The sequence below is a fragment of the Salvelinus sp. IW2-2015 genome, linkage group LG31, assembly GCF_002910315.2.
Source record: "Salvelinus sp. IW2-2015 linkage group LG31, ASM291031v2, whole genome shotgun sequence".
NCBI lineage: Eukaryota > Metazoa > Chordata > Actinopteri > Salmoniformes > Salmonidae > Salvelinus > Salvelinus sp. IW2-2015.
The window spans coordinates 24,096,058-24,110,927 of NC_036870.1; the positions used below are offsets into that span (position 1 = coordinate 24,096,058).

Here is a 14,870-nt window from a genome sequence, read left to right on the forward strand (position 1 = left end):
AAACACAGCTTAGCTTGTTGTTAATCCACCTATCGGGTCAGATTTTGAAAATATATTTTACAGCGAAAGAAATCCAAGCTTTTGTGAGTGTAGCATTCTATGCTACATTAGCGTAGCCTTATATTAGCTTGCTTGGCTTGGCCACGAAAGTTATAAAAGCAATCAAATTAATCGCTTACCTTTGATAATCTTCGGGTGGTTCCACTCACGAGACTCCCAGTTACACAACAAATGTTCTTTATGTTCGATAAATATTACTTTTATATCCAAATACCTCCCGTTCGTTTGATTCCTTATGAGCCAAAAACCACCGTAAAGAGCATTCGCCAAAACGCATACGAAAATGCCAAATAATATCCATAAATTCCACAGAAACATGTCAAATGTTTTTTATCATGAATCCTAAGGTTGTTTTTCAAATATCTATTCGATAATATATCAACCGAGAGTGTTGCTTATTCATTACGAACGGGAGGAACAATGGCTGCCTTTCTCCTTGCGCACAAATCTCTCTGGGAGCCCCCACCTATCCACTTACGCAATGTGCCCCTTCACGCTCATTTTTCAAGATAAAAGTCTGAAACTTTGTCTAATGACTGTTGACACCCTAGGGAAGCCATAGAAAAATTCTAGTTGATACCCCTTTAATTGCTCGTTAGACAGGCCTCAGAACTGTGAGGTTGCAACAAAAAAACACTTCCGGTTTAGATTTTCCTCCGGTTTTCGCTTGCAATAATAGTTCTGTTTCACTCACAGACAATATTAAGACAGTTTTGGAAACTTTAGAGTGTTTTCTATCCTAATCTGATAATTATATGCATATTCTAGTTTCGGGGGCTGAGAAATCGGCAGTTTCAAATGGGTACGCCATTTAGCCAAAAAATGAAAATGTCGCCCCCTATTAACAAGAAGATAACAGGTGACAGGCAATGTATGAGAAGGAAATGACTCGTGAACTATATTGTCATTGTTTCTGAGAGGAGGAGGGACATTTATGACGAAATGTGACGTATATATACCAATSTACAGGAAATGATAAGCAGAGCTCTCGTAATAAACCTGCTGACTAAGTAGACTGGCCTCTGTCTGTTTTATTTTAATAAGAACCTTACAAATTCTTAGTAACAGACAGAGTATTTTAATTGAATTGGTTAATGAACATGAGAACAGCATTCTCCTAACAGCTTTCGTTTTTGTATTCGTTATTTTTGTTTGAGTGATTCTTGACAATAAAGATCATGAACACTTTCCACGCTGCGCTTTGGTCCACTCTTCCTTACGACGACGAGCGTTACAGTTTGTTTAAACTGAAGGTAGAAGCCWAAGTGTTATTGTTTATCAGTTTACTCCAATTGGAAGAGGGGTTGGTAGGGTTTGCAGGGAATAAGAAAGCAACATATATAAAATTAAAATAAAATAAAAAAATATATATATGCATGTGTGTATTTGTATGTATATGTATGTATATTTATATATATGTCGGTATGTGTATATATATATATATATATATACAGTTGAAGTCGGAATTTTACATACACTTAGGTTGGAGTCATTAAAACTAGTTTTCAATCACTCCACAAATGTGTTCTTAACAAACTATAGTTTTGGCAAATCGGTTAGAACATCTACTTCGTGAATGACACAAGTAATTTTTCCAACAATTGTTTACAGACAGAATATTTAACTTATAATTCGCTGTATCACAATTCCAGTGGGTCAGAAGTTTACATACACTAATTGCCTTTAAACAGCTTGGAAAATTCCAGAAGATGTCATGGCTTTAGAAGCTTCTGATAGGCTAATTGACATCATTTGAGTCAATCGTAGGTGTACCTGTGGATGTATATCAAGGCCTACCTTCAAACTCAGTGCCTCCTTGCTTGACATCGTGGGAAAATCAAAAGAAATCCGCCAAGACCTCAGAAAAAAATATTAGACCTCCACAAGTCTGGTTCATCCTTGGGAGCAATTTCCAAACGCCTGAAGGTACCACATTCATCTGTACAAACAATAGTACGCAAGTATAAACACCATGGGACCACGCAGCCGGCATACCACTCAGGAAGGAGATGCGTTCTGTCTCCTAGAGATGAACGTACTTTGATGCGAAAAGTGCAAATCAATCCCAGAACAACAGCAAAGGACCTTGTGAAGATCTGGAGGAAACAGGTACAAAATTATCTATATCCACACTAAAACGAATCCTATATCGACATAACCTGAAAGGCTGCTCAGCAAGGAAGAAGCCACTGCTCCAAATCTGCCATAAAAAAGCCAGACTACGATTTGCAACTGCACATGGGGACAAAGATCATACTTTTTGGAGAAATGTCCTCTGGTYTGATGAAAAAAAAATAGAACTGTTTGGCCATAATGACCATCGTTATGTTTGGAGGAAAAAGGTGGTGGCTTGCAAGCCGAAGAACACCACCCCAGCCGTGAAGCACGGGGGTGGCAGCATGCTTTGCTGCAGGATTGTCTGGTGCACTTCACAAAATAGATGGCATCATGAGGGAGGAAAATTATGTGGATATATGGAAGCAGCATCTCAAGACATCAGTCTTCCAAATGGTCAATGACCCCAAGCATACTTCTAAAGTTGTGGCAAAATGGCTTAAGAACAACAAAGTCAAGGTATTGGAGTGGCCACCACAAAGCCCTGACATCCATCCTGTTGAAAATTTGTGGGCAGAACTGAAAAAGCATGTGCGAGCAAGGAGGCCTACAAACCTGACTCAGTTACACCAGCTCTGTCAGGAGGAATGGGCCAAAATTCACCMAACTTATTGTGGGAAGCTTGTGGAAGGCTACCCRAAATGTTTGACCCAAGTGAAACAATTTAAAGGCAAATCTATCAAATACTAATTGAGTGTATGTAAACTTCTGACCCACTGGGAATGTGATGAAAGAAATACAAGCTGAAATAAATCATTTTCTTTACTATTATTTTGACATTTCACATTCTTAAAATAAATTGGTGATCCTAACTGACCTAAGACAGGGAATTTTTACTAGGATTAAATGTCAGGAATGGTGAAAAACTGAGTGTAAATGGATTTGGCTAAGGTGTAAACTTCTTACTTCAACTGTATATATCAATATTTATATTTAGCCCCAATCATATATGAGGGATTGGAAATGATGCAGACAAATACATTGATTAAAGCTACAATCTATCTGCAATATTAAAGCTGATCTACCCCCTAAAAAATATACACACTTTTTTTTTAATCAGTGGGGTTTACATGGAACAGCCAATGTGCCCTTTTGAAACCCTTTTTTCTAAGAGTGTAAGCATGCTTTATTGGTGTGAAATAGATCGCTTTAGCTCTAGTAATTAATTAGATTCTAACTACTCTCCATTCAAGATGTTACCAGTGAATCTGAGCGAGCCCGATTCCTTGTAGATGAATAGACAATGTTTAACAAGTATCCAGCTGCTTTTTAAGGGCCCTCTAGTGAACCGTTTGGATGGAGACGTTTCCTGTAGTCTGTGCTTACATTAGCAGCTCAATATTCTCAAGATGGAGGTAGTTGATTACATAAAAAATCAGTGATTGTATAAACAATGTACCTTAAATTTTGCTCTCAGAGGATGCTTAAAACCAACTGTTTGGCTTTTTTTCATGGCTAAGCAGACCAGGCAGATATTCTTCTCTCTCCCTTTCTCTCTCCCCCTCCCTCTCTCTCTCTCTCTCTCCCTCTCTCTCTCTCTCTCTCTCTCTCTCTGTCTCTCCCCCTCCCCCTCTCTCTCTCCCTCCCCCTCTCTCTCTCTCTCTCTCTCTCCCTCTCTCCCTCTCTCTCTCTCTCTCCCTCTCTCCCTCTCTCTCTCTCTCCCTCTCTCTCTCTCTCTCTCCCTCTCTCTCCCCCCCCCTCTCTCTCTCTCTCCATCTCTCTTTCTCCATCTTTCTTTCTCTTCCCAAACGCCCTTATCCAGAGCGACTTACAGTAGTGAGTGCTACTGCTACTAGTCTCTTTCTATTTCTTCTTTAATCATCTTCTTTTTCTCTCATTCCTCATATATCTCACATTGTCTTTCAACACTCCTCCCTTCAGCCTTTTCTCCCTCGATTAATTTATTTAAAAAAACATTTCTCACTCTTTCCATCTCTCTCGTTCAATATTCCCCAAAGTGTTAAAACTATGCACACCTTCAAAATCTCTGACTCATTAGAATGCAWTTTCTATTTTTCTTCACCTCTGCCTTTGTGTCTTCAAATCTCATATTGCCATAAGATTGTCCATTCATACTTCCAAAAGCCATGTATTTTCCCTGTGCTTCTCCCTATCTCTCCATCCCTCACTCCTCTTCTCTCCAAGTATTTATCTTTTCCTCCTTTCTTACGACTAGTCTGGTTATAGTGATCTGTATGTGTCTGGTTCTGTGGACACACATGCTAGTCTGTTTATTTGTCTTACTGGTTTGCGGTGTATTGCGTACGCTGACGTGTTGTGTTTCTCCGCATTGTGCTGCTCTGGTTCCTCAACACTTCACCCCCAGCATGCCATAACTCAACACTGTCCCACGGCTAACTCCCAGTCCCATTCGTAGAGTTGGATAAAGGACTCACTTGCCACTAAGCCCATTTTAGTAGATTTCAAAGAGGAGCCCTCTATACAACTCTATGGTACCATTGTACAGAGGAGGACTTTGCTCCTAGACACTGATCTTAGGTCCCTCTTGGTAAACCCTTTTGGTAAACAAGTTTAATTTGGAACAGTTAACTGATCCTAGACCTGTGCCCATAAGCAACTCCTACTCAGAGCGGTAAGAACAAGAGAGCTTCCTCTGAAAAACCAGGCCGCCGTATTCTCTAGGATCAGTTTTGCCGCCGTATTCATTATGCTTAAAAGGCAAAACTGATCCTAGATCAGCACCCATACTCTTTTATTTTTTATTTATTTTTTATTTCACCTTTATTTAACCAGGTAGGCTAGCTGAGAACAAGTTCTCATTTACAACTGTGACCTGCCAACTCTGAGAGGCTTTATGAATACTGTCCCAGGTTCTTTTAAGATGTTCATTAAAATATATGAAATAGAAGGCATCACATCATTTGAATGAGCAAATTGATGAATGTTTAACCATATTCCTGATCAGAGTCTGATAATGCTGTGCCCTCAACATGACATTTTAGTGACCAAAAAGTATAGTATGTTTTAATCAATTTGGAATGTACTTTATGATCATGTCATACTCACTGTGCATAAATCCATCCATCGGAACGTACTTCAACGTTGTGACGTTCTGAGCGCGGCCCAGTCCTTCGTAACAGCTGCATGTGGAGGTGGAGGTTGTGGGTAGCTTGGAGCGTGTTCTTTCCTGGTTTGAACGATATGGAGAGGTGGCCACATCTTAYCTCTGTGCCATCTGCGTTACTGTTGGTTCTTTTGAGAGTTGTGCTAGTGTTCATTTACTCACTTTTTGTCTCATCCTCTAACCCCTTTGCTGACAGGAGTTATGATCCCGCCTCTTAGCTCACATTCTCTAACACTAATGACTGTGACAGGGGGTGGGATCCTCCTCCTCGTTCATTCTCTGTCCTCATTGGCTATAACAGGCAACTCCACACACCTCGTATCTCTCATTCTCTCATCCCCATTGGCTGTGTGTGCCTGCTGTCTCTGGGTGTTGCAGTCCATGGGCTGTGGGAGGAGTGGTCGTCATGGAGCCTTTGTTCTGTCACGTGTGGGCGGGGCTCCAGGACCCGAACCAGGAACTGTGTGAGCGGAGGAGAGGCCAAGCTCTGTGGAGGGCCTGAGAAACAGACCAAACTCTGCAACATAGCAGTGTGTCCCGGTTAGTACCATCTCATATACAGTACCWGTCAAAAGTTTGGACACACCTACTCATTCAAGGGATTTTCTTTATTTTTACTATTTTTTATATTGTAGAATAATTGTGAAGACATCAAAACCTCCGGGCTGTGTAAGGGCCTCCAGGCTGTGTAAGGGCCCCCAGGCTGTGTAAGGGCCTCCAGGCTGTGTAAGGGCCTCCAGGCTGTGTAAGGGCCCCCAGGCTGTGTAAGGGCTTCCAGGCTGTGTAAGGGCCTCCAGGCTGTGTAAGGGCCCCCAGGCTGTGTAAGGGCCTCCAGGCTGTGTAAGGGCCCCCAGGCTGTGTAAGGGCAATTTGACCAAGAAGGAGAGTGATGGAGTTCTGCATCAGATGACCTGGTCTCCACAATCACCTTACCTGAACCGAATTGAGATGGTTTGGGATGAGTTGGACCGCAGAGTGAAGGAAAAGACTGTTGGAAAGCATTCCAGGTGAAGCTGGTTGAGAGAATGCCAAGAGTGTGCAAAGCTGTCATCAAGGCAAAGGGTGGCTACTTTGAAGAATCTCWAATATAAAATATATATACATTTGTTTAACACTTTTTTGGTTACTGCATGATTCCATRTGTGTTATTTCATAGTTTTGATGTCTTCAATAWTATTCTACAATGTAGAAAATAGTAAAAATAAAGAAAAAACATTGAATGAGTAGCTGTGTTCAAACTTTTGACTGGTATTGTACATATACACCTCTATCTATATGTTTGTCTATCTCTCTGTCCATCGATCAGTCTGTCCCTCTGCCTCTCCTTCTGTGAAGGGCCTGAGACACAGACCAAACTCTGCAACATAGAATTGTCTCATTCAGTGCCATCTCTTATACACACTGTATATACTCCATCTATCTGTTTTTCTCCCTCTCTCTCTCTCTCTCTCTCTCTCTCTCTCTCTCTCTTCTCTCTCTCTCTCCTCTCTCTCTTCTCTTCTCTCTCTCTCTCTCTCTCTCTCTCTCTCTCTTCTTCTCTCTCTCTCTCTCTCCTTCTCTTTTCTCTCTCTCTCTCCTCTCTCTCTGCCTACCATATATCATGTTACATAATACATGTCATGCACCTCTTTCTCTCTCTCTGTCTGTGTCTCTGTTCCTCTGTCTTTCTCTTGATATCCTCTTTTTTTATCATTCTCCATATCCCTTTCTAACTCTGTTATCCTATATCTATGTGCCACTACTTTGTTTCTACACTGTCATATTACTCAATCAGTCCCCATATGTTCTCTCCTGTCCAGTCTTGTTCAATACGATCAAATCAAATCAAATTCATTTATATAGCCCTTCTTACATCAGCTGATATCTCAAAGTGCTGTACAGAAACCCAGCCTAAAACCCCAAACAGCAATCAATGCAGGTGTAGAAGCATGAGCTGACATCTCCACTTTTACTACAGTACTCTTTATAAATCTCTGCTCATCTCTTAGATCCATAATAGAACGCTCAGTTTCAGCACAGTTGGAGAGATAGTAAAGTTGTTGCTTTACAGCGGTTTCTACTCCTCTGGCTAGGTTTGTTTTCTCCTTTTTTCATTCCTTCTTTCTGTCTTTCAGTCTTCATTTCTTTTTTTGTTCTTTATTTCTTTCCTTTTCATTTCTTTTTTTCATAATTTACCTCTCGTTTGGGTTTCTACAGTGTTTGATTGCTGTGGTCCAGCCTCTGTCTCTTTGATATTACCTATTACCTTGTCAGGAGGAGTGATTAATCATCGTGTGGCTGCATTCCAATCTCATTGTCAAGTGCACTGGATGGCTCTATTCCAATTTGGTGTCGAGCCGTTTGGTGTAGGAATGGGGTGGGACAATCAATGTCATTGAGGGTCATTGGAGGACACTCAGAATAAGGGGCAGGGCAAGCTTTGATTGACAGTGATTGCAGCCTGTCACAGAACAGATGTTGTATCTGTCTAGCATGTAACCATTTGACAATCATGCCATTGTGTCCCATGTACATTCATATGTTCAAATTCCATAAATCTGACTTATAGAACACATCTGTCCAACTGGTAGAGGTAAAGCTGCTACAGGGTGAAAAACACTATCCAAGACTTGAAGTTTTTATTTATTTATCTGTTATTTTACCAGGTAAGTTGACTGAGAACACGTTCTCATTTACAGCAACGACCTGGGGAATAGTTACAGGGGAGAGGAGGGGATGACTGAAGCCAATTGTAACTGGGGATTATTAGGTGACCGGTGATGGTTTGAGGGCCAGATTGGGAATTTAGCCAGGACACCGGGTTAACACCCCTACTCTTGACGATAAGTGCCATGGGATCTTTAATGACGTCAGAGAGGAGTCAGGACACCGTTTAACGTCCCATCCGAAGACAGCACCCTACAGAGGGAAGTGCCCTGGGGGCATTGGGATATTTTTTAAGACCAGAGGACAGAGTGCTTCCTGCTGGCCCTCCAAACACACTTCCAGCAGCATCTGGTCTCCCGCCCAGGGACTGACAGGTCAGCCAGCAGCTCTTCGGTTTGCAAGCCAGCAGTGGTATGCAGGGTGGTATGCAGGGTGGTATGCAGGGTGGAATGCAGGGTGGTATGCAGGTGGTATGCAGGGTGGTATGCAGGGTGGTATGCAGCTCTTCGGTTTGAAGTTTGTGTCACAATTGTCTTAAAACAAGTGCATTAATGAGCATATGGTGCTGTGTGTCAATAATTGGGTTGTTATCATTTTGTTTGTTTCTGCTATCTGTATGACTTTTATAAATGTTTAATATCTGCCGTCCTATAACCTGAAAATAACTCCTTGAATATCTTGTGATATTAATTTAATAGAATATACCTATGTACTAGCATGTTCCTTGTTGTGGTCTGTGTGATTGGCTGGCTAACAGTCTACTGTCTCTGTGTTATTGGGCTAGCTGCAAGTCTACTGTCTAATGTGTATATTGGCTAGCTAACAGTATACTAGTCTCTGTGTATTGGCTAGGCTACAGTCCTACTGTCACCTGTGTTATGGCTGGAATCTACAGATCTACTGCTCTGGTTGATGGCTGGCTACAGTCTACTGTCTCTGTGTTTATTGCCTACGCTTAACATTCTACTGTCTCTGTGTGTATTGGCTGAGGTCTACAAGTCTACTGTCCTCGTGTATTGGCTTAGCTACAGTCTACTGTCTCTGTGTTACTTTGGCTGGCTAACAGTCTACTGTCTCTGGTGTTATTGGCTGGCTACAGTCCTACTGTCTCTGTGTTATTGGCTAGCTACAGTCTACTGTCTCTGTGTATTGGCTGGCTACAAGTCTACTGTCTTCTGTGTTATTGGCTGGCTACAGTCTACTGTCTCTGTGTTATTGGCCTGCTACAGTCTACTGTCTCTGTGTGATTGTATTAATGGCTACAGTCTACTGCTCTGTGTATTGGCGTAGTACAGTCTACTGTCTGTTGTGATTGGCTGGCTACAGTCTACTGTCTCTGTGTAGATGGGCTGGCACAGTCTACTGTCTCTGTGTGAATTGGCTGGCTACAGTCTACTGTGTCTGTGTTATTGCTGGAATACAGCTACTGTCTCTGTGTGTTATTGGCCTATACAGTCTACTGTCTCTGTGTTATTGGCTGGCTACAGTCTACCTGTCTCTGTGTACTGGCTACAGTCTACTCGTCACTCTGATGGTTATTAGCTGGCTACACAGTCTACCTGTCTCTGTGTTATTGGCTGGCCTACAGTCTACTGATCTCTGTGTTATTGGCTAGCCTCAGTCTACTTCTCACTGATGTATATGGCTAGCTCAGTCCACGTCTCTGTGTTTATTGGCTAGCTACAGTCTACTGTCTCTGTGTTAATTGGCTGGCTACAGTCTACTGATCTCTGTGTTATTGGCTGGCTACAGTCATACTGTCTCTGTGTTTAATTGGCTCTAAGTCTACCTGAGCTACCTATTATTGGTAGCTACAGTCTACTGTCTCTGTGTTATTGGCTAGCTACAAGTCTACGTCTCGTGTTTATTGGCTTGCATACAGTCTACTGTCTCTGTGTTTATTGGCTGGCTACAGTCTACTGTCTCTGTTTATTGGGAACTGGCTACAGTCTACACTGCTCTCTGTGTATTGGGCTGGCTTACAGTCTACTGTCTTGTGTGTTCAATTGGCTAGCTAGCAGTCTACTGTCTCTGTGTATTGGCTGGCTTACAGTCTACTGTCTCTGTTTATTGGCTGGTACAGTCTACTGTCTCTGTGTTATTGGCTGGCTACAGTCTACTGTCTCTGATGTGATTGGCTGCTACAGTCTACTGTCTTCTGTGTTATTGGCTAGCTACAGTCTACTGATCCCTGTGTTTAATTGGCTGGCTACAAGTCTACTGTCTCTGGTGTTATTGGCTGGCTACAGTCTACTGTCTCTGTGTTTATTAAGGCTAGCTACAAGTCTATCCTGTCTCTGTGTTATTGGCTGCTACAGTCTACTAGTCTCTGTGTTAATTGGCTGGCCTACAGTCTAACTGTCTCTGTGGTTATGGCTGGCCTACAGTCTAACTGTCTACTGATGTTATTGGCTGGCTACAGTCTACTGTCTCTGTGTTATTGGCTAGCTACAGTCATACTGTCTCTGTGTTATTGCTAGCTATCAGTCTACTGTCTCTTGTGTATTTGCTGCTACAGTCTACTGTTCTCTGTGTTATTGGCTGCTAGACAGTCCTTAACTGTCTCTGTGTTATTGGCTGGCTACAGTCTCTACTCTCTCGTGTTATTGGCTAGCTACAGTCTACTGTCTCTGTGTTATTGGCTGCACAGTGCTACTTCTTGTGTTCTATTGGCTAGCTACAGTCTACTGTCTATGTGTTATTAGGCTGGTTACAGTCTACTGTCTCTGTGTTATTGGCTGGAACTACAGTCATACTGTCTCTGGTTATTGGCTGGCTAAAGTCTACTGTCTCTGTGTTATTGGCTGGCTACAGTCTACTGTCTCTGTGTTATTTGGCTAGCTACAGGTCTATCTGTCCTCTGTAGTTATTGGCTAGCTAGCAGTCTACTGTCTCTGTGTTATTGGCTGGCTACAGTCTACTGTCTCATGTGTATATTGGCTGCTACAGTCTACTTTCTCTGTGTATTTGGCTGTGCTACAGTCTACTGTCTCTGTTGTTATTGGCTACTACAGTCTACTGTCTCTGTGTTTTGCTGGCTACAGTCTACTGTCTTGTGTTATTGGCTAGTCTACAGTCCTATTCTGTCTGTTTTGGCTGGTACAGTCTCTGTCTCTTGTATTTATAGGCCTGCTACAGTCTAACTGTCTCTGTGTTATTGGCTGGCTACAGTCCTATGTCTCTGGTGTTTATTGGCTAGCTACAGTCTACTGTCAGTCTGCTGATTATTGGCTACTACAGTCTACTGGTTCTTGTGTTATTGGCTAGCTACAAGTCTACTCGTCTTGTGTTATGGCTAGCTACAGTCTCTGCTATGTGTTATTGGCTTGGCATATCCAGTCTACTGTCTCTGTGTTATTGGCTTGGCTACAGTTCACTGCTTGTTCTCTGTGTTATTGGCTAGCTACAGTCTACTGTCTCTGTGTTATTGGCTAGCTACAGTCTACTGTCTCTGTGTTATTGGCTGACTACAGCATACTGTCTCTGTGTTATTGGCTAGCTACAAGTCTCTACTGTCCTGTGTTATTGGCTGGCTACAGTCTACTGTCTCTGTGTTATTTGGCTAGCTACAGTCTAACTGTCTCTGTGTTATTGGCTGGCTACAGTCTACTGTTCTGTGTTATTGCTAGCTACAGCTACTGTCTTGTATATTGGCTGGATACAGTCACTGTACTCTGAGTTATTGGCTGCTACAGTCTAGCTGTCTATGTGTAATTGGCTGGTACGTTACTAGTCCTGTGTTATTGGTCTAGCTCAGTCTACTGTCTCTGGTTATATTGGCTAGCTACAGTCTACTGTCTCTGTGTTTATTGGCTAGCTCAGTCTACTGTCTCTGTGTTATTGGCCTAGCTACAGTCTACTTGTCTTGTGTTATTGGCTAGCTACAGTCTACTGTCTCTGTGTTATTGGCTAGCTACAGTTAGTCTCTGAGTGTTATTTGAGGCTCTGCTACAGTCAACTGTCTTAGTGTTATTGGCTAGGCTACAGATCTACTTCTTGTGTTATTGGCTAGCTACAAGTCTACATGTCTCTGTGTTATTGGCTAGCTACAGTTACTACTTCTCTGTGTTATTGGAAGTAGGTACAGTCATACTGTCTCTGTGTTATTGGCTATCACTAGCAGATCTACTGGACTCTATGTGTTTATTTGGCTAGCTACAGTCCTACTGTCTCTGTGTTATTGGCTAGCTACAGTCTACTGTCTATCTTGTTATTGTGTTCTGGACTTACAAGTTCCCTAACTGTCTCTGTGGTTATTTGGCCTGGCTACAGTCTACTGTCTTGTGTTATTGGCTGGCTACATCTACTTCTCTGTGTTATTGGCTAGCTACAGTCTACACTGTTCTCGCTCGTTATGTTCTATGTGTTATGCTAACTACGTCTACTGTCTCTGTGTATTGGCTCTACAGTCTACTGTCTCTGTGTTGTATTGGACTGGCTACAGTCTACTGGTCTCTGTGTTATTGGCTAGCTACAGTCATACTCTGTCTCTGTGTTATTGGCTGGCTACAGTCTACTGTCTCTGTGTTTATGGGCTAGCTACAGTCTCTACTGTAAGTGTATCAAATTGAGCTGTACAGTCCTACTGTCTCTGTAGTTATGGGCTGGAAGCTACAAAGTCTACTGTCCTCCGTGTTATTGCGGCTACTAAGTCTACTGTCTCTGTGTATTTGGCCTAGCTACAGTCTACTTCTCTGTCGTTATTGGCTAGCTACAGATCTTTACTGTCTCTGTGTTATTGGCATAGCTGCAGTCTACTTTGTGTTATCTGCTAAGTACGTCTGTTATATGGCTAGCTAACAGTCTTACTGTCTCTGTGTATTATTGGCTGGTCTACAGTTCTACTCTCTCTGGTGTATGGCTAGCTACAGTTCACTACTGCTATGTGTTAATTGGCTGTGTAACAGATCTACTGTCTTCTGAGTGTTTATTGGCTGAGCTCTAGCAGTACTACTGGCTCTAGTGTTATTGGCTAGCTACAGCTAACGTGTCTCATGTGTTATTGGCTGGTACAGTCTACTGTCTCTGTGTATTGGCTAGCTAACAGTCTAACTGCATCTCAGTGTTATTAGGCTAGCTACAGTCACGTTCCTGTAGTTATTGGACTATGCGACTAAGTCTACTGATCTTGCTGTATTGAGCTGGTATACAGTATACTTGTCTCTTGTTATTATTGGCTGGCTACAAGTCTTACTGTCTCTGTGTTATTGGACTGCACTACAGTCTACTGTTCTGTGTTGATTGGCTATGCTACAGTCTACTGTATCTCTGGATTATTGGCTAGCTACAGTCCTACTGATCTCTGTGTTATTGTGCTAGACATAAGATCTACTGTCTCTGTGTATTTGGCTGGCTACAGTCTACTGTCTCATGTTTATATGAGCTGGCTACAGTTCCTAATAGTCTTCTTGTGTTAATTGGCTCTACAGATTCTAACTCCTATGTGTATATTGGCTAGCTACTAGTCTAACACTCTATGTGTTCATTGGCTGGCTACAGTCTACTGTCTATGTGTTATTGGCTGGCTACAGTCTACTGCCTCTGTGTTATTGGCTGGCTACAGTGTACTGTCTCTGTCTCATTGGCTGGCTGATTACAGTCTGTCTAACTAATTTTACATTTACATTTTAGTCACTTAGCGACACTCTTATTGACCACATTATATCAGTAACCAAAAGGTTGGTGGTTCGAATCCCAGAGTCGACCACATATGTTTTAACTGCCTTGCTCAATGGCACATCGACAAAAATATATAATGTAGTCGACTCTGGGATTTTAACCATCAACCTTTCAGTTATTGATCCAATGCTCTTAACCACTAGGCTGCCAAAAATGCTAACTATTATCATCCTCACTACAGACTCTTCATCTCCCTAATAAAGGGAATGTTTATGCACAGCTAAAAATGAAAAAATACAATCAGACAGACAGACAGGAAGTGGGAGGGGATATCTGGAGGAGAGGAGGAAGACAAGAGACGTTTTAATCGACTGTAACACGCCTGCTTGGCTGTTTTAACATGCTGTTGGAGAGAGGGAGGAAGAGAGAGAAAAAGAGATAGCGAGAGACATAGAGAAAGAGAGACAGTCAGAGTGAGAGGGAGGAAAAGAGCAGGCAAGAGTGGGAGAGAGACACTGAGAGAGGAGGGAGTTTGTGACAGTGAGACTCACAAAGCTTATGGAAGTTCTAAGGCAATGGACCTTTGAGATGATGAATCCCATCACAGACCCTGTGACTGTCCGTGGGTAGAGGATATGGCTCTTTGATAGTGTGAGTGTATATGTGAAGCTGTGTGATACATGCTTGCATGTATGCATAGTTCTAGGTCCTTGTTTTCGTTGTGCGCACAATTTTAAATATTCCACATGTGTCTACCCACATTTCTATGTGTGTTTTTTCATATGTAGTTCTGTCTAAAACCAGGAAAATGTTATGTTGTCATTATTCTTAGTGTAACAAGCTGCCCCATTTTGATGCCCTAAATACTGCACATCTCTTTGTCTGTCTCTATCTTATACACACACACACACACACACACACACACACAAACACACACACAGGACACACACACACACATGCGTGCACACACACACACACACATGCACACACACAAATGCACACACACACACACGACACACACACTCACACACACACTGGCTCACCCACCACTCAAGCACATATAAATATTAAAACACAAAAGAAAAACTGGCATCACCCAGAAGCTCAGCTGTATATCATGCCTCCAGTTGTATTATTTCTATACTTTAGTACATAGCGTCCAATCACACCAGCTGCTCTCCACTTCTATTCCTCTTCCTCTCTCATCACTTCCTCTCACATCAGTCTCGCGCCCTCATCTCTTCTCTCTCATTCTCTCTCTCTCTCTCTCCTCTCTCCATCTCTCTCTTCTCTCTCCTCCAATCTCTCATCTCATCTCAATCTCTCTCTCATTCTCTCCCACAGC

The 14,870-nt window shown here is 42.3% G+C and overlaps 1 protein-coding gene across 1 annotated transcript in view; it reads left to right on the top strand.

The window, feature by feature from the left end:
* The window catches only part of adgrb2 (adhesion G protein-coupled receptor B2), a 290,937-nt gene that overhangs the window by 178,375 nt on the left and 97,692 nt on the right, over nucleotides 1-14,870 (top strand). The window contains 1 exon segment of the mRNA XM_070436396.1: nucleotides 5,622-5,804. Coding sequence (XP_070292497.1) covers nucleotides 5,622-5,804 — 183 coding nt within the window.